General features: G+C 40.6%; 2 protein-coding genes across 6 annotated transcripts in view; one reads left to right on the top strand and one right to left on the bottom strand.

The window, feature by feature from the left end:
- Nucleotides 1-6,537, bottom strand: part of ADGRA3 (adhesion G protein-coupled receptor A3) — a 114,714-nt gene extending 108,177 nt beyond the window's left edge. The window contains exon 1 of the mRNA XM_084625430.1: nucleotides 5,984-6,537. Coding sequence (XP_084481556.1) covers nucleotides 5,984-6,192 — 209 coding nt within the window. The 5' untranslated portion in view covers nucleotides 6,193-6,537. The remainder of the gene's footprint in view (nucleotides 1-5,983) is intronic.
- Nucleotides 1-18,200, top strand: part of LOC311519159 (cytosolic beta-glucosidase-like) — a 101,737-nt gene that overhangs the window by 5,133 nt on the left and 78,404 nt on the right. For 3 of the 5 annotated variants that reach the window (XM_084625437.1, XM_084625433.1, XM_084625436.1), the window contains exon 1: nucleotides 5,403-5,465. The exons of 1 other annotated variant lie outside the window; for it this stretch is intronic. The gene's annotated coding sequence lies outside the window, so the exon portion shown is untranslated. Of the gene's footprint in view, nucleotides 1-5,402; nucleotides 5,466-18,200 lie in introns of those variants that run through there. One more of the 5 variants, XM_084625434.1, reaches the window with a different exon arrangement.

Genomic DNA, 18,200 nt, shown 5'->3' with positions numbered 1-18,200 from the left:
AAACATTATGAAGAACGACTGTACAATTGTTTATTACCCTTTGGAATTGTCACAGGAGAAAGAATGGATGTCAGCGCCCCTGATTAGTTGAATGAATTTGCCAACCCTGCCAACATCTGCAACAGCTACTACCAAACTAAGGAGAAGGAAGAAATATGAAAGAGCCTGATCAATAGCCATAAATGGACTTCATCCTTCATTCTCCCCTCCATTTTTTGCCTGCCTTGTACCCAAGTCAACTATAGTAAATGGTTTCAAGAGAAATGTTTATTAATTGAATTGTGACAAGTTACACACTATGGGCTGCACTGAAGTCAATGGAAGTTTTGCCATTAACTTCAATGAGGTCAGGGTTTCATTCAGTGCTTTTGATCTCCCTTAGTGAGTCCTTCCCCATCCCTGAGAAAAACAAAAAACAAAACAGCAACTTAGCATTACCGTAAAAAGAGTTTAGAGTAAAATAAAAGCTACTATGCAGCTTTTTTCATCTAGTTAAAATGAAGCCCATCTACATCAGAGTGACCAATTTTCAATCATTTATCTCTCTGGCAATCCCCTAATCCAGGGGTTTTCAACCTTTTTCTTTTTGAGCCCCCCCACAACATGTTATAAAAATTCCCCGGCCCACCTGTGCCACAACAACTGTTTTTCTCCATATTCAGTAGATTAAAAGCCAGGGTTGGCATTCGGGGATAGCAAGCAGGGCAAGGGCTTGGGGCCTGACACCACAGGTGGCTCTGCTAAGTTAAATTGCTCAGGCTTTGATTTCAACCCTGAGTGGCTGGGCTTGGGCTTCAGCTTTCTTCCCGGGGCCCAAGTGAGTCTAACAGCCGCCCCTGCTCTCTGGTTTGTTTTGGCAGACCCCCTGAAACCTGCTTGCGGGTCCCCAGGGGGCTCTACACCTGCCCTTAAGCCCCCAGGCCAGTTTTTGTGGTTTTAAAACCCTTTAATTTTTTTTAAAAAATCCTTCGTCCTCTCTTGTCATGTGAAAGACCAACACAAACAGCAAGGAAAAGCAATTGACTATACAGAGAAAACGGTGAAACTACTAAAAAAACACAAAGAGTTCTCAAATGCACAAAGCACAGAAACTGAAAAGAAAGAACGAAATAAAACTTCTCTAATCTGTTAGTGATCTTACTTCTCTTCAAAACAAGTATAAAATTTCAAAGGTAACTATTATTTTTAAATGTACTGTTTCCCCCTTTAAGTTAATCTTGAAAACAGCAAGGAAGAGGTTATTTACTCTAATTTACCATTGCTTTTTATGACAAAGTTAAATTATACAACACCTGCAAACACACTTTCACAGGTTTTGCTGAGTTGACATGCTTCTTATTCTAAGCCCATTTGGACGTGATGCCTTAGTCCTGTTGCATGATAACTGAAGATAAGAATTATAAACCCAGTAAATTCTGAACATATGTAAGAGAGCGGGAAACAAATAAAACAAAAACAGCTGATCTTATGGTTCTTACCCAACCCATAACAAAGAAAAATATATGGGGTGCACTCCACCTTTTCTCTTATTTTTGGCCTTTATGTTTCTACAAAGAAAGATTTTTTTTCTGCTGTATTTTATTTTGAAGATATCAGGAATGTCAAGTTATATTTTCTGGTTTTGCTGTAGAACTTGAAGATTTTTAAGGATGTGGTATATAATGAATCGTATAGAGAAGGTAGAATTACTATAAATATTTGATCTTTCTCATAACAGGAGTAAGGGAAAATTCAGTGAAACTGAAAAGCAGCAAGTTTAACACACGGTTAGCCTGTGGAATGCCATACATCATGGAGGCAAAGAGCTTACCATGATTCAAAGAAGGATTGGCTATACAGATAAGAACAGAGACAGAATAGCAAAGATTTAAAAAAAACAAGCAAAATTAATAAATCAAGGGTCTGGAAGAGATAAATCCACATGCTTCAAGACATAAACCAGCTCCTAACTAGTGGGGTTGGGAAGAAACTTTCTTTGTGGGTAGGTCACTCCATAACTCTCTACTTGAGTACTTTCCTCTGATAGTGGCTAAAACAGAATACTGAACTAGATGGACCACTGATCGAGACCATTCTGGCAAATTCTATGTTCTTAAAATATTGCTTCCTCTCTCACTGGCTTGGTGCATCTGATGTCATAATCCTACTAGGTTCCCTGTCATAATCCTGCTTTTCCTGGAAGACTTGACAGACTAGACTTGAATTTCTAATAAAAAAATGTAAAGGCCTTTTTGGGTCTTATATTAAACATGCTTAGGCTTGGAAGTGTTAGATTTTATCAGTAAACGTTGGTGAACACCAGTTTCATCATATGCACCCAATCTGATGAAAAATATTCCATCAATAATAAAAATTTACAGATAGGCAAAGTAAAAAAAGGTTCCTTGAAAACTTATTTGATGTGGTCATTAACACTCCCATAATTTCCTGCTACTGTGAAAATTTAAATTGATACAAATAAAAGTATATTTTAAACATTTATATTATCCATCAAAATAATAAAAAAATAAAAACTGATTTCTGACAAGCCTATACGTAATAAAGAAGTGAAAAAGGACACAAACCTTCCTCCTCCCTTTTGTAAGTCTCTCATAAGTAGAATTAAAGTTTACAGAATAATACAACAAAGTTTCTCTTTCATCTAGATTCCTGTTGGATTTTTTCAGTACAAAGAATCAATGAGCAGTTTTGTCCCAAATCACAAGGAGGAACCTTCCATTAAGTTTTCTCCTATCAATCCAGACGATGAACTATTAAGTGATATGTTAGCTTTAAAATATGCTACTTGCCAGCAAAATATGTTCAAATCCTAAGCAATTACTAATCCAACCTGATAACGATGCAGGTGAGAGTTCTATGGCACAATTTCCAGCATCCATGGTGCTTAACAATGTACTTCAGAAGCCTTCAGTACCTTTATTATCTATAACGTTCTTCATGTACACTATTGGTAAACTCAATAAAGGAACAGACCTCTCAAAAAATATGGGGGGTCATAAATGACAACACAAGGTTCTAAATCTTTCAAAAAGTATATTCCATAACAGAATATGGTGGCAACTGTCTTATAGAAAATGTGTTGAATTCAAAAACAAGTCACAGATTTTTAAATATTTATCTTTTCCAGCTTCAGAGCACTGTTATACATTAGTCCTCACAACATATTTGTGTAGTAGATATTATCTTAATTTTAGAAATAGACAAGCTATGGAAAGCCAAGTTTTTTCCTTACACTGTATCTATTTAAAGATATGTGATAAAAATGCAATCTACAAAGACTAGCGTATACATGAAATAGAGGGAAAATATGATCAGAGAGAAAAAGCAACTTTCAACAGGAATTATAAACCTCAATCCAACTAAAAACAAAAGTAATTTACAAAGTTTTCTATTTACATACATTGACTAATGAAGAAATTCTGCATGACAAAATAAATCAAGTAATTCTTCTCAACTGTATGTGTGTGTACGTAGTGTCTGTCAGTTCCACGATGACATTATCATGCTCTCTTCTTTTTCTGTCTTCTGAACTACTTAAGGCCCTAAAACTGTGATAGTAGTAAACCATACTTGAAAATGTACCTGACATCTACTTGCCAGAGGTAGATATGAAAGAAAGAAATATGTTCACCCTCAAGACCTGGAGTAGCACCTTGGCGAGAAGCCCAACCCCTTCTCAATGCAAGCAGATGGATCTGAGGATCTCTGCCATGGTGCTGTATCTGGATCCTGCTTCGGAACTATTTTTCACATCTGTCTCTGGTTAGTAGGTGCTAGATGAACGTGTAGCTCCAGTAGCCTCTAGCTGCTGAAAAGGAGAAGGACTGTTTTGTTTCTTCTCTCCCTCCCACCCCAGAGCTTCTTAGTGGTTTCCAATACTTTACACCTCCCCATCCTCCCATTTTGTTTGTTTGTTTCCTTCCTTCCCCCTTTTCCCATAGTTGTAGTTCATGCCTCTGCTGCTGATAGCTTTCCAGAAGCAGTAACACTGTAACATTGACAGCATACTTAAAAATATCACTGCTGTCCATGTCCTTCTGAATAACAGAGGTGAAACTGACCAGATTCCTGTTAGTTTCATGCTGCTACTACTGGGCAAAGCTATGAGTGTTGGTACTTAAGTGGTCTGTCTGCACTCAGAGGAAAATATATCATTACATTCATTTTTTTAAATTAAAAGTTAAATTCTGCAGAAACTGATGGCTTAGGACTCCATGTTTGCTAGGAAAGATTTCCACTTGCTATCAGAGAGTGGATTTTTCAAAGTTCTAGCAGAAGATATAACTATATCAATTTCCAACTATATTTTCATGGACTTCTTGATATCACATCCATTTTGAGCTCACTCACATAATGCAACATGATGCTTGCATCCCTTTTGCTACAGTAAATCTGACTTGCCTTGGAATGAGAACATTTCCCTATTCTCCAAGGGCTATACTTCAAACCCAAGAACCATCTACGCCCTAATGCTACAGACACTTATAAATGTGAGTTGTCCACCTGACTTCAGTGGGACTAGTTCACATGCATAGAGCATATGTAAGTATATGCTGGGCCTTACATTCTAATAATTCCAAAACCATGTTATTCTATCCAAGCTACAACAGCTGCGGATTCATTGCTTCCAGACAACAGTATCTGGTGTAGATGGATTTTATACAATATCAAACTAAGACTTCAAGAAAATCAGAATGATAAAAATGGTTCTCTCTTTTTTTTTTTTTAAACTGGCTTAATATTAGGCCATTCATTTTCATTTAATTTCTACTATTAAAAAATGTAAGCATATAGTGCCATCTACTTGTTAAACTTCTAGCAGACTTGTTTATATTTAGGATAAATCTGAAGTTGTGGGCCTTCAAGTTTTGATTTTGTTTTTTGTTCAAAGTTGAATAAAATACTTAGCACTCAGTGCTTTTTCCTCCAACAATCTCAAATATAATAACTGACATTTTTAGGCTATGCTTTTTCTTTGGCTGTAAGTCTCGGTTAAATTAAAAAATCAAGCCAAGTATGAAAAGAAAACACACTAATAGTATTAAACATGTTTTCTTTAGCATGCACACTACAACTTAAAAAAAATGTTCAATGACTCGATACTAGCAGTAATCTTTAAACTAACACCTAAATCAAATATCATATTCTTGTTCTAGAAAAAAAGACAAAACAAAGGATTTTTTTTCCAGACATTAAACTCTAGCACTGAAAACAGTAGGAAGTCTTTTCCACACATCTTCCACCACAGAAACAAGTTCTCAACTAGAACTACCGGAATGGGGATTAATAAGTACCCAAGTGTGGGTTCACCCTTTTTCCAGGAAGTCTTCCCAGCATATTTGTCTAGTTAGTAGCTGGCTCTTTAAATTTGTGAGGGCGGGACACCCAACTGCAGCCCAGCCCCTAAGTGCTAGTTCACATCCAGTTGCTCTAGTCTAGACTGTCTCCACACTCCCTCCTAGCTGGTGAGTAACCTTAGCCTCTGTTTTCCTTTTGATTTATTCCTGAGATGATGATACATCCCGAGAGAGATGCTCTACTCTTGTAAAATGCACAACCTACATTAGCTCGAGGTTTCTCTTTTCCTTAAGAGCCACCACCAGCGCCAGGAAACTAAACATAGAGCATAAATATTAGAAATAAAACTAGATAATAAAGAGCCTGGAGGGATCCCAAAACAAAAGGTGCTCCTCTGCACCACCTCCCAAGTGGGCGTGTTTTCCTGGCCGCAGTCACCATCAGCTACATGCTCGGTGGGGCTGGGGGCAATGGCTGGGCAGGAGTAGACTCGCCTTTGGTCGCTTCTCCCCGCACACGTTGCGCTAAGGCCGATGGCAGGCGCTTAACGCGGTACTTGGCAGGGCAGCCCCCTGTCCCAGCGCAGCCCTGCAGACGGGGGCGGGCCCGCGTCCCGCAGGCAAAAACTGCCTGGAGCGGGGTGCGCCTACCCGGAGGGACCCGTCCCGTCCCCCCCGGTACTTACAGGGTGACCGTCCTGTTGGGCAGCGCGTCGGGCGGCAGGACTCGGGCGAGCTCCAGGCTGCTGCAGACCACCTTCCCCTCGGCCGGGGACCTGCCGGGGCTCCTGGGGCGGCCGTCCTGTTTGCATCCCGGGGGCAGCGAGGCGCCGCCGCCGAGCAAGAGCAGCGCGGGCAGCAGCCAGGACGAGGGGCAGCGGCCCGGGCGCGGCATGGCGGGGAGCGCAGCGCCCGTTCGGGGGGACTCCGAAGGCGCCGCGGGAGGAGGAGGAGCCTCCGGGCCGGGAGTCGCTGTTCCCCGTGGCCTAGAGCAGCCGTGAGCGCCCCGGGGGCGGGGCCGGCGGCGGCGTTTGTGTTGCTAGCGCCGCCGCCATGTGGTGCTGGAAGGCGGCGGGCTGGAGCCGCGGCCGCCGCTTCTCCCCTCGCTTTACGGGGCGTCGAGTAGCTCCCACCGCGCCTGCTCCAGGCCCCGAGCCGGGAATGACAGCGCCGCCCTCAGCCGACGCCGCGGCAGCCCAACGGTCCAGCAGCGCTGTTCCTCGGGGGGGTCTCGCGCTCGCGGCCAACGCGCAGGCGCCTGGTAGTTGCTGCGCAGGCGCGCTTGCTCGTCGGAAGCCCCGAGCGCTCCTTGCGTTGGGGCTGCAGCGCTGGCGGGGTGGCCAGGGTAGGGGCTGTGGGGTCGCTGGCAGCTGGGGGCGCCCGCGTTGCCCCGGCGGATCTGTAGTTCGGAGCGGCACCCAGGGCATCGTGCCTACGCCTTCCTGGTATATGCTGCCTCCCTGTCCTTGCTGACCAGCGCAGCTCCTCAGGGCCCTCTGCGGGGGAGCGCTATTGCCCCAGAGCAGAGGGCGCGGGACCTGCCGGAGCTCAACTGCGCGCAGTGTGGGGCAGAGTTAAGGGGGGGAAATCGCAAGGTTGTGACTCCCAATCCTGTGTTCCAACTCAAAAACTTTCCTTCCTCCCCAGGCCTGGCATCACCCCCTGCATTTGTCAATTCCTTACTGCTTTAGATTAAGATGAACTGTCTCTGGGGTCCTAAAGTAACCTTGAACAATTAAACCCTTCCACGTGCTCAGGGCAGTGAGAGAGAATCAGCTCACTTCTCTTTTCAGGGGGATTGCAGAGATTGGTTTTCATTCTCAGCCCTATCTATGCTTCCAGCAGTGCAGCTGCACCATTGTTTGTACAAGCGCTATCCCTGTGGGCCTAGGTTCTCCACCTCCCTGAGAGGTGGTAAGTATGTCAATGGGAGAAACCTTCCTGTCAACATAGCACAGTGTACATCCGCAGTGTACACCTGCATTACTCTGGGCAGGTCTACACTTAAAATGCTACAACGGTGAAGCTCTACCGATTGGACGCTTCAGTGAAGACACTACTACACTGACAGGGAGAGTAGTTAAACCACCTCTGTGAGAAGCCATAGCTTTGTTAGCTGGAGAAGCCCTCTCATCAACATAGCACTGTCTACACCTGGGTTAAGATCAGTATAACTATGTCTCTCAGGTGTGTGGATTTTTCACATCTCTGAACAACGTGGTTATACCCATGTAAGTTTATGGTGTAGACCTGGCTTCAGGGGTCCATACCCCAGATCAATGAAGTTATACCAACATATTATTTGTAGTGTAGACCAGTGTGGTGTATGTCATTCTGTTGGTTTCTCTTTGCTCCAGACCTTCCATCTGCTCAGCTTGATTTGTGTCACTGGGCCATTGTCAGGGTTCCCTCCCCACTCTGAACTCTGGGGCACAGATGTGGGGACCCACGTGAAAGACCCCCTAAGCTTATTTCTACCAGTTTAGGTTAAAACTTCCCCAAGGCACAAATCCTTTTCTTGTTCTTGGACGGTATTGCTGCCTCCACCAAGTGATTTAGACCAGAATTCAGGAAAAGGGCCACTTGGAGTCCCAATTTCCCCAAAATATTCCCCCAAGCTCCTTCATCCCCTTTCCTGGGGAGGCTTGAGAATAATATCCTAACCAATTGGTACAACGTGAGCACAGACCAAACCCCTGGGTTTTTAGGACACTGAAAATCAATTAGGTTCTTAAAAGAAGAACTTTATTTTTTTAAAAAAGTAAAAGAATCACACCTGCAATATCAGGATGGAAGGTAACTTTACAGGGTAAATAAAAAGATTTAAAACACAGGATTCCCCTCTAGGCTCAGCTTCAAAGTGAAAAAAACAGGAATAAAACTCCCTCTTAGCATAGAGAAAATTCACAAGCTAAACCAAAAGATCATTGAACACATTTCCTTGCCTTTACTTACAATTTCTGTAATTTTAGATGTATCTTTTCAGGAGATCGTTTGCCTGCTTGGTCTCTCTGTCCAGAGAGAGAACAACCAAAGAGAGCACAAACAAAACCTCTCCCCCACAGATTTGAAAGTATCTTCTTTCCTTATTGGTCCTTTTGGTCAGGTGCCAACCAAGTTATCTGAATTTCTTCACCCCTTGTAGGTAAAGTGATTCTGTACCTCTGGCGAGGAAGGATTTTATGTTACTGCATACATAAAGGTGGTTACCCTTCCCTTTATATTTATGACAGCCATATTGTGCAATCAAATTTTAAGCAGGTCCCCTCACTGAAATCACTAATGAGTCCTACTGATGGTGTGATCAGGACCTGTTCTTCCTCTTACCTACTCTTTCAGCTGCTTCCTTTTTTTACCACACTGCCTTTCCACACTTCCATCACTTCCTCTCGTGCTGGTACTGATCTTCCATCCTCTCTTGTTGAAGGGGCATCATCCACAACACTGTGCTCGTTGTTTGAATGGCAGGAGAGACAAATTTCAGAGTAACAGCTGTGTTAGTCTGTATTCGCAAAAAGAAAAGGAGTACTTGTGGCACCTTAGAGACTAACCAATTTATTTGAGCATGAGCTTTCGTGAGCTACAGCTCACTTCATCGGATGCATACCGTGGAGAGACAAAGTGTATTATCTATGTTAGGTACTTATGTAGTCTCTATCACCATAGTAACTGGTTACCTCAGAAGCCTCAATGTATTTATGCTCACAACATCCTTGTGAAGCACTATTGTCCCTAATCTACAGATAGGGGAATTGAGGCACAGAGAGTCAATATTGCTAACCCCAGGCATTAAAAAAAACTTGATCCAAAAGAATCAGCGGGCTTTCAAAAAATGCATTTTTGTTTCTTGTTATGTCTTCTGGCTTCTGGGCCTTTTGGGTGTACTCAGGTTATGTTTTAAAATTTTTCTATGCAACCAGGAGAACTAGAAATGTACTTTCATTCTAAATGAAAATTGAGATTTTCACCTAATCACTTTCCTTCAGCAGCTGGTACTTTAAGAAAAACATCAACTACCAGGGCACTTTTAAAAAAATGATGAGAGTTGGCAACACTTATTTGTGCACCCCCCCCCCACCCAAGTGTGGCAGGTGTTTACATAACAAATGCAAAGATATCGTCCATAACCAAGAGGTCTTACGGAGCAGCTGCTATTCTTAAGAGTGCTGGATGCGGCTGGAGAGTTCAAAATCTCCTGTTGCACACAGCAATGCAGAGCTGTGAATGCTGACAAGAACAAAAAGAGCTGCAGGCTCTGGTTTGTGTTCTATTGGGTGGATGTAAAGTTAAAGTAAAATAAAACAAAAGATTCTTTAATAAAAGCTTTCTTTGAATTAATAAAGAAACAGAGTTTGCAGACTAATTTTAGATATGACTCAGTGTATGAGAGTAACAAACAGTAGATGTGGATTCGGGCAAGGTAGGATAAATAAGATTATAATTATTCAGTTATGGTATGTACCCAGTGTACACATATATGTAAGCACACTATTACATTCCCCCTCAGTTAACAGTACTGTATCTTACTGTTAAAAGTGGAACCTATCAGATATTTTGTATTACTCTTAACTTCTCTTTCTACTCTTCTTATTTGTTCTATACTCTTTCTTTGAATGTTCTTATTCATGCAAATGGGTTCAACTACTGTCCCTTGCAAATTTACCTTTTCAGTCCCCTCTGGGATACTAGTTTAGGAAAGCACTTAAGCACATGTTTAAGTCCCATGGAAGTTAATGTTACTTAAGTACTTACTTAAAATTAAGAATATGCTTAAGTGCTTTCCTGAACCATAGTGTGTATAGGTATGTCTGAGAGTAAACTTAATATGGCCCAAACTGAACTCCTTATTTTTCCTTCCACATAATCCCCACTTCCCTCATTCTTTGTCACTGTTAGCAAATCACCATTATCCTTGTCACTCAGGCCTCTATCCTAATGAGTCATCTATGACTCCTAGTCTCTCTAGGTTGCAGACCGTTGTATCTAGTTTGTCCTTTTTTCACTCTTATTTTAAATGGCTATTGGCAATTTTTCTTAATTATTTTTGCACCATTCTTTCAACTCTTCTAAATATTAAATTCTTGTCTCCAAGATATCAAGAAGGCAGCAAGACCCTATTTGAAATAAATAGTTTCAGTGTTTAAACAAAAGAGAGGTCTGGCAACGCTTCACATCCTTCATATGTCCTCACCATAGAGAGAGAGAAACAAATGCTCACTTATCATCACTGGTGATTTCTGTCTGTTTTGCATTCTCACTGATTCTTTACTTTGCTGACTCCTCTCCTTTTCTTTCATCAGCTCAGGGTCTCACATCCCTGCACATTTTTCCTGAGCTTCTATCCCCTTCTCCTTAATGATTGTTCTCTGCTTCTCTCCTCAAGGGAGTCCCTGTGCTGTCACTACCCTCAATTTTTCTCCTTTTTACTCTTGACTGCCATAGAATCTTCCATCTACAGCATTCCACCCCCTCTGTTAATGGAACATCACCCACTATGTTTCTGCTTACTACAGCAGTTGCTGTTAAAAAGTAAGCATATAGCAATAGCTAAAACTCAGCAATACTATAGCTATTTGTTATTAGTTCAGGGAAATAACTGTCAACTGGTGGCACATCCTAACCTTTTAATGGCAATCACTATGTCTGAATAGGAGTGGAGAGGAAAAAGTCACTTAGATATAGCAACCAAAGCCCTGAAGCTTCTTCTTACGTTAGTATAGGGTTGCAGCACTCCACCCCCAACTCTGTAGATGGTCCAACCTAAGGAAAAGATTCAAACTCTGCAACTGCTTTTTTCCAAATGCAGGCTCCTTTCAGCAGTGGACATCTCAAATCCTCCAGCTGTCCCTAAGACCCAGAGAGACAAGATTGGGCGAGGGATAGCTCAGTGGTTTGAGCATTGGCCTCCTAAACCCAGGGTTATGAGTTCAATTCTTGAGGGGGCCATTTAGGGATCTGGGGCAAAAATTGGGGATTGGTCCTGCTTTGAGCAGGGGGTTGGATTAGATGACCTCCTGAGGTCCCTTCCAACCCTGATATTCTATGAGTATCTTTTATTATTGAACCAATTTCTCTTGATGAAAAAGACAAGTTTTTGAGCTGCAGAGAGCTCTTCTTCGTGTTCAACAGAAGTTAGTAGTCCAATAAAAGTTATTACCTCAACCACTTATCTCTATAATATCCTAGAACCAACACAGCTGCCAACCTTAGACCTAGAGCCATTTTCCCTGGTCCCACATTTGTCCCACTCAAGAGGCAAAGAGCTCCTGGAATGCCAACTGCATCACTAGATGAAGTATTGCTTTAAAACTGTCAGTTGTAAATCCACATTAAATATTGTAGACAAAATGTTTCAGCTAATTTCTGGTTCTTTATCAACCTGTATCTGTAACTGTGTCAAAATACAGGTTGATAAAACAAGTGTTATGCAGAACAGTTCTGCAGAACTGAGGCTATTGTGCATGGACATATCCTTATCCTGCAAAATGGATTCTCAGTGGTTAGGGATTCAGTTTTGTAAAACATTGTGAGTTTTCTTAAGGAAAACATTTTGGAAATCTTTTGAAGGAAAGTGATGATGTCAGTCACACACTTAGAATTCTCAGGTTTTGGTTATTATCAATAAAAACTCACTGAAGCAAGAATTAGAAATAGAAATTTTATAAAATGAAAATTGAAAATCTCCCAAAGCACAATTCTTATGGAAGAGCTGGGTTCTGAAGATTTCCATGTTTGCCAGATGTCCATCAGCATGAGTATGGGGCTACAGCAGAAAAAGCCGTGTGAATCTAGAAGATTCATATACATGCAGAGAGTCCATCCTCCCAGTGGGGATTCTAGATCAAAATTTTAGCTGGGACACTGCAATTTGCCTTAGTTTGCATGAGCTCATTATTTATGACACTTTTAAAAGTTCCCCTCTGTAAAGAATCCCCTCATCCACTGGCTGCCAAAACTGTGATAGCTTCTTCTAGCATGGGGGACAGGCTGGGTTGGACCCATCATCTGAGGGTGAGATGCACCAGCAGGGAGGGATAAGGTAAGGAGCAGGCTGGCAGTGGCACCTGAGGGGGGGTGATATGGGGGCTCTCTCAAGCATTGAAGCTTCTAGGAGAGGTTGGGAGAAGGGGTTCATGGGCCAAGGGCATCAGGCTACTGGTGGTGGGGGGGCACCTGAGAGAGGAAGAGAAGGATCAGGCCAGTGGGGCAGGTGGTGGCATGGCACTATGTCTCCCCCCTCTTCCCCACCCACACACTTTAGATATGGTCTGCAGCCCAATAAAATGTCAGTTCACAAAAATGAAATTTTTTCACCTAAAAGATCCCAAAACTCTAATTTACCAAATGCATGTCTACACATTCAGATGGACTCCACCCTAGATCCCTGCCAAATAGATGGGCTTTGGAATATGACCTAAATGTCATCAAAATCAGGTTATTTCAGACTAATCGCTCCCAATCTGCCAAAGATGTCCTCCTGCTGCTTTTGAAACCTGTCCTGGAATTTGCTTAAAACAGTCCGGGGCAGTGCAGTTGCTGCCCAAATTGACCGTTAATCTTAAAGAATTATTCCATTATCTTAACAGTTGTGAATGGGGTATAGAACTGGGCTGAAGATAAACTTACTTTAATTATATATTTTCATGTTTCTGAGTGGTGGGTTGAGTACTCAGGTGCTCCAATACTAGAATTTAGTGGTTGCTGGGACAAAGGATCTTCCACAAAAGGAGGTCACGTGGACCTTAAAGATACCTATGAATGCCCGGATTGTGCATCCCAAAGATTGCAGGCTGCATACCTCTCATATCCTTCATTTAGAGGGACATCATTTATTTTACTCCCAAAGTTAACTATGTTTGACAATTTTGAAATCCTCCCACTTTTATTATTTAAAATTATTGACCTCAAAAATAAAGAATCATGAAACTGAGGGTTTAGAAAGTCTTATTTACACTAAAGGAATACTTTCACATTCATAATTTTGACTCATTTTGGGTCTTTTCCTCTCATTGCATTCCATATTTGAGAGTTGGCAAGCTGAGAAACATGCAAGGCTATGGAGGAGGAGGCTGGAGAGCTGAGCCTGAAGAAAATGGTTGAATTACATATATAAAAGTTGACTACACTGAGAGAATCCAGTTATTTATCCTAAAAGTCATAATTAGCCTACAACAAACCATAAAAATGATAAAAATAAGAGAATCCTACCCTATCTCTGCCTTAGTTTTAAAATAAATTTATTTAGAAAGATAGATATTCAAAAATACTATCATTTGAAATTTTACCAGAATTGCATAAACTGTTATCTCTACAAAATGCAGAATAATACATCAACATGAAAAGAGCTGGAGATGTCCTTTATAGAATCTTACATTTACATTCACTCAGCTAAAATATGATGTAATATGCATTATTATAAAGTGTTTTACATATTACAACTGTCATTTTGAGGTGTTTTGGAAACAATTGTTCCATTTAACAGTAAAAGCAGTACATGGTCTGTACACTTATCACACATCTGCTCAAATAAATTTGTTAGTCTCTAAGGTGCCACAAGTACTCCTTTTCTTTTTGGGGATACAGACTAATACGGCTGTTACTCTGAAACTTATCAAACACTGTTTGTAAACTGATAAACAGTTGATGAAAGTGGAAACAAAGTATTTATTCGTTCTACCCAAAGTTACCTTTAGCTAAATACTTTAGACACTAATGCAAGCAATAGCCACAATATGTACAACTGTTTTAAAAAAAGAAAAAGTGTAATTGAAGAAAACAAAGGCTAACTACTTTATTATTAACACATCAATGCTTATAATTGAAAAGAAAGGAAGGAAATGGTATTCATAGATGGTGGTGATTAGATTTTGTGGGATGAGAATTTGCATTGTTATGTGTAAAGTTCATTTGAAAGAAGAGGTGTCTAATACTTAACAATTCAATTGGTTCAGAAGTTAACTTTCTCAACGTTCTTCTTTGAAGAATGCTTCTCATTCCCTAATCCTGTCACCTTAAATTTTACAGGTTTTCAGAGTAGCAGCCATGTTAGTCTGTATCCGCAAAAAGAAAAGGAGGACTTGTGGCACCTTAGAGACTAACAAATTTATTTGAGCATAAGCTTTCATGAGCTACATCCAAATGCATCCTATGAAGTGAGCTGTAGCTCACGAAAGCTTATGCTCAAATAAATTTGTTAGTCTCTACGGTGCCACAAGTCCTCTTTTAGATTTTACAGACCATTACCTCTAGAAAAGTCCAAATTTTACTGCTGAATAATGACCCCCCAAACTAGAGATTTCTTTTTTTTCCCATTCTCTCTGGCTCAAACAGAAAATTCTGAATGAACAGATATTTTGGTTTAGATTTTTCATGTATTCGTTAAAGAATGTGAAAATGGAACATTTGGCTAGCAATGGCAAGAGGCAACTTACACCCAGAGTGTAGGCGGACAACAGCTATGCCCAGACACATGCTATTGGAGCTCATCCTCAAGAGTAGGCAGAGAGAGAAAGCTGAGAAGAAAAACCCTGTGCTCTGACAGTAGGCAGAGAACGGCAGGCACAGTAACTGCCAACAGGCCTTGGGCAGGGGGAAGTAGACAAGTAGACAAGATGAGGGATTTATAAGGACATCAGATGTGGGGAGAAGAAGACAAACACTTGGAGAAAGGGAGGAACAGGGGGAGAGAGACTGAGGGATAAGAAAAATGGAGTTAAACACAGCAATAGAAATGCATAATGTTTATTTATCAGGTAAATGTTTATTAGGTAAATTTCACTTGCCATAAAGGAGAGTTGAAGAGAGAATTTTGTCGTAAACTAGTGAAAATCAGTTGTCTGTCAACAACTTGGCCAGTCCTTATTTTAGTCCATTTTAAGTGCTTATTTTAGTGTGGATATTTCCTATCTGGATGGGATCTGAACTGTGGCAAAAACTGGTGAATTTCACAATGTATGTCTGTCATTTCTGGACTCTTGTAGGACAGTGGTTGCCAAACCATGGTCAATCCCCACTACTGTCATCTGTTGACCATTAATAGTCTACCAAGAATTGGCTGGTCACATGGTGCTGGCTTTGTTCCCTTATTATAACTGCTAACCTGCATTAACAGATGCAAAAAATACACTGAATACTTCCCTAATTATTTTCCATGCAGTGTTATTGATTTTCCAATGGGAGGTTGTCTGTTCATGAATATGAGGGGAGGTAGTCCAGGAGACTGGCTCTGTAAGCTATGGTCCACACTATGGCAAAAATGTAAGCTTTGTTCTAAAAACTTCTGGAAAGGAAGAGCTTATGCCAGCTTCATAATAGACAGCATTTAAATTGGCATTACAAGTCTGTCTCTCTCAAAAAAACCAAAAAACCCAACTAAAATAGCACATTTTAAAATCAGAATTATCAACATTGTGTCTTCTGCACTGTGGAAGATTATTCTAACTGATATAAAGTCATTTTTGTTGGAACTTCTACATGCGTGCTGTGCAGTAGCCAATGAGACCTTTTTGCAATATTGGGCTCCTAGATAATTCACTTTTCCTCTTTTTCCAAGAAAGTAGGATTATAGGACACTGGCATGCATGATAAACACGTGTTCTACTTTTTGTCTTTTGTTCCCAGAAACCCCTTTCAATTAAAAGTCCAAAGTATTTAATTTGGACTTCATAAAACAGTTATTGCATATTAAATAAATAAAAACTACACATTAAAGGATATTTGCAGAGTATTAAAAACTGTACAATAGGTCCATATCAATTTCACAGTTACAAATCTATTACATAGTTTTTAGTCCTTGGTGAATGTTTAATAATCAGTATTCAAATAACATAGATTAACTGTCCTATTAAATCTAAATTAATTGTGGTTTTGGGAGCATTAATTTAAAAGGTTACCTATTTTCCCTGCAGATCTGATCTTTCTGTATCACATTTTTTCATTAAAATTAGTATTAAAGACTTTGTGTAAATTTGTTTCATGTTTCATTTAGAATATAGTTACCAGGCACTCTGAATACCTGTGAAATCACATTCTCCCAAGCTTCACTGCTAATAGAGATATTAAGATTCTCTCCTATTGTCTTCTAGTGTAATTAGCATTACCTGGTGGTAATAAAGACTTCACACATTTGTTTAAAAAAAGGTAATCCCTGTTGATTCAGGAACTGACATTCAGCAGTTCATCAGGACCAGTGAGTGAAGATCTACCTCTGGGGTATGCACATTTTGAATTTACGAAATGGCTAATTTGCAGCAAAAGATCAAAAATTGGTAATGTGGTGAATATATTAATTTTAGTTTTGCTGAAAGAATTAGCATCACCACAAAACAGCTCTACCAGTTACTGTATCCCTTGCAGTTCTTTGCCTAATAAGCAGCATTTGAAACTCTAGGATAATGCTGATTACATTATTTTGACTCAATTACACTTGCTAAAGACCACACATTAATGTCAGTGATGACTGTCACAGCAGTTCTTTTGAACTGTGAAGCGAGTTGTTTCTTTTGCGGCAAGAAGCAAGATTCATAGAGTTTAAGACTTGAGGTGACTGTTACATCTAGTCTGACCTCAAGCATAACACAGGCCATTACATTTCATCCAGTTACCCTTGTATTGAGTCCAATAACTTGTTGGACTAACTAAAGCATGGATATCTTCCAGAAAGACACCCAGACTTGATTTGAAGACATCAACTGGTGGAGAATCCTCCACCTTCTTTGGTAATTTGTTCTAATAGTCAAGCATCCTCACTGTTAAATTGTGTCTACATTGAATTTGTCTGGCTTCAGCTTCCAGCCATTGGTTCTTGCTATGCTTTTCTCCACTAAATTAAAGATCTCCTCACACCTTCTTGTCTAAATGGGCCATCTTGATTATCACTACAAAAGTTTTTTTCTCCTGCTGATAATAGCTCATCTTAACTAATTAGCCTCTCACAGTTTGTATGGCAACTTCCAACTTATCTGTATGTGTATATATATATATATATATATATCTTCTTACTATATGTTCCATTCTATGCATCCAATGAAGTGGACTGTAGCCCACGAAAGCTTATGCTCTAATACATTTCAGAGTAGCAGCTGTGTTAGTCTGTATTCACAAAAAGAAAAGGAGTACTTGTGGCACCTTAGAGACTAACAAATTTATACATTTGTTAGTCTCTAAGGTGCCACAAGTACTCCTGTTCTTTTTGCGGATACAGACTAACACGGCTGCTACTCTGAAACCTTACTATCCAGTATTTTCTGTGTGTGAATGTACTTACACACTATAGCAAACTCATCTCTCAATCTTTGGACGTGACTACACTTGGAGCTGATGGTATTATTCATGCTAGAGCTTATTGAGCTAGCATGCTAAAAACAGAGTGTAGCCATGGCAGAGTGACCTGCAGGATGGGCTAACTGCTTTGAGTATCCAAGACCCTAGGCATGTACTTGAGGAAGCTAGTTCATACCACAGTTCCTGCTGCTACAGCTACACTCTATTTGTAGCACATTAACTTGATGAGAGCTAGTGCGAGTCAGTCTCCTCAAGCTAGAAATCATCCCCCCAACCCACAGCTCCGAGGACAGATATACCTTTTTTAATAAGCTACACAGATTGAGCTCTTTTGGTCTCTTACTGAAAGGCACTTTCTCCAGCCCTTGAATCATTTTTGTGGCTCTTTTTGTGGTCTCGCCAAGCTTTCAGTATCCTTTAAAAATATGGTAACTAGAAGTGGATGCAGTATTTCAATATCAGTATCACAAATCAGCCACCTACAGAGGTAAAATTATCTCCCTGCTCCTACTTGCTATTTCCCTGCTTATACAACAAAGGATCATATTAGCCCTTTTTGTCAAAGCATTGTACTGGGAGTTGATGTTGACTTGCTTGCTCTACTATGACCCTGAATCCTTT

Source organism: Lepidochelys olivacea (assembly GCF_965140295.1).
Source record: "Lepidochelys olivacea isolate rLepOli2 genome assembly, chromosome: 4".
NCBI classification, from domain to species: domain Eukaryota; kingdom Metazoa; phylum Chordata; order Testudines; family Cheloniidae; genus Lepidochelys; species Lepidochelys olivacea.
This window is presented reverse-complemented; position numbering and strand designations above follow the sequence as displayed.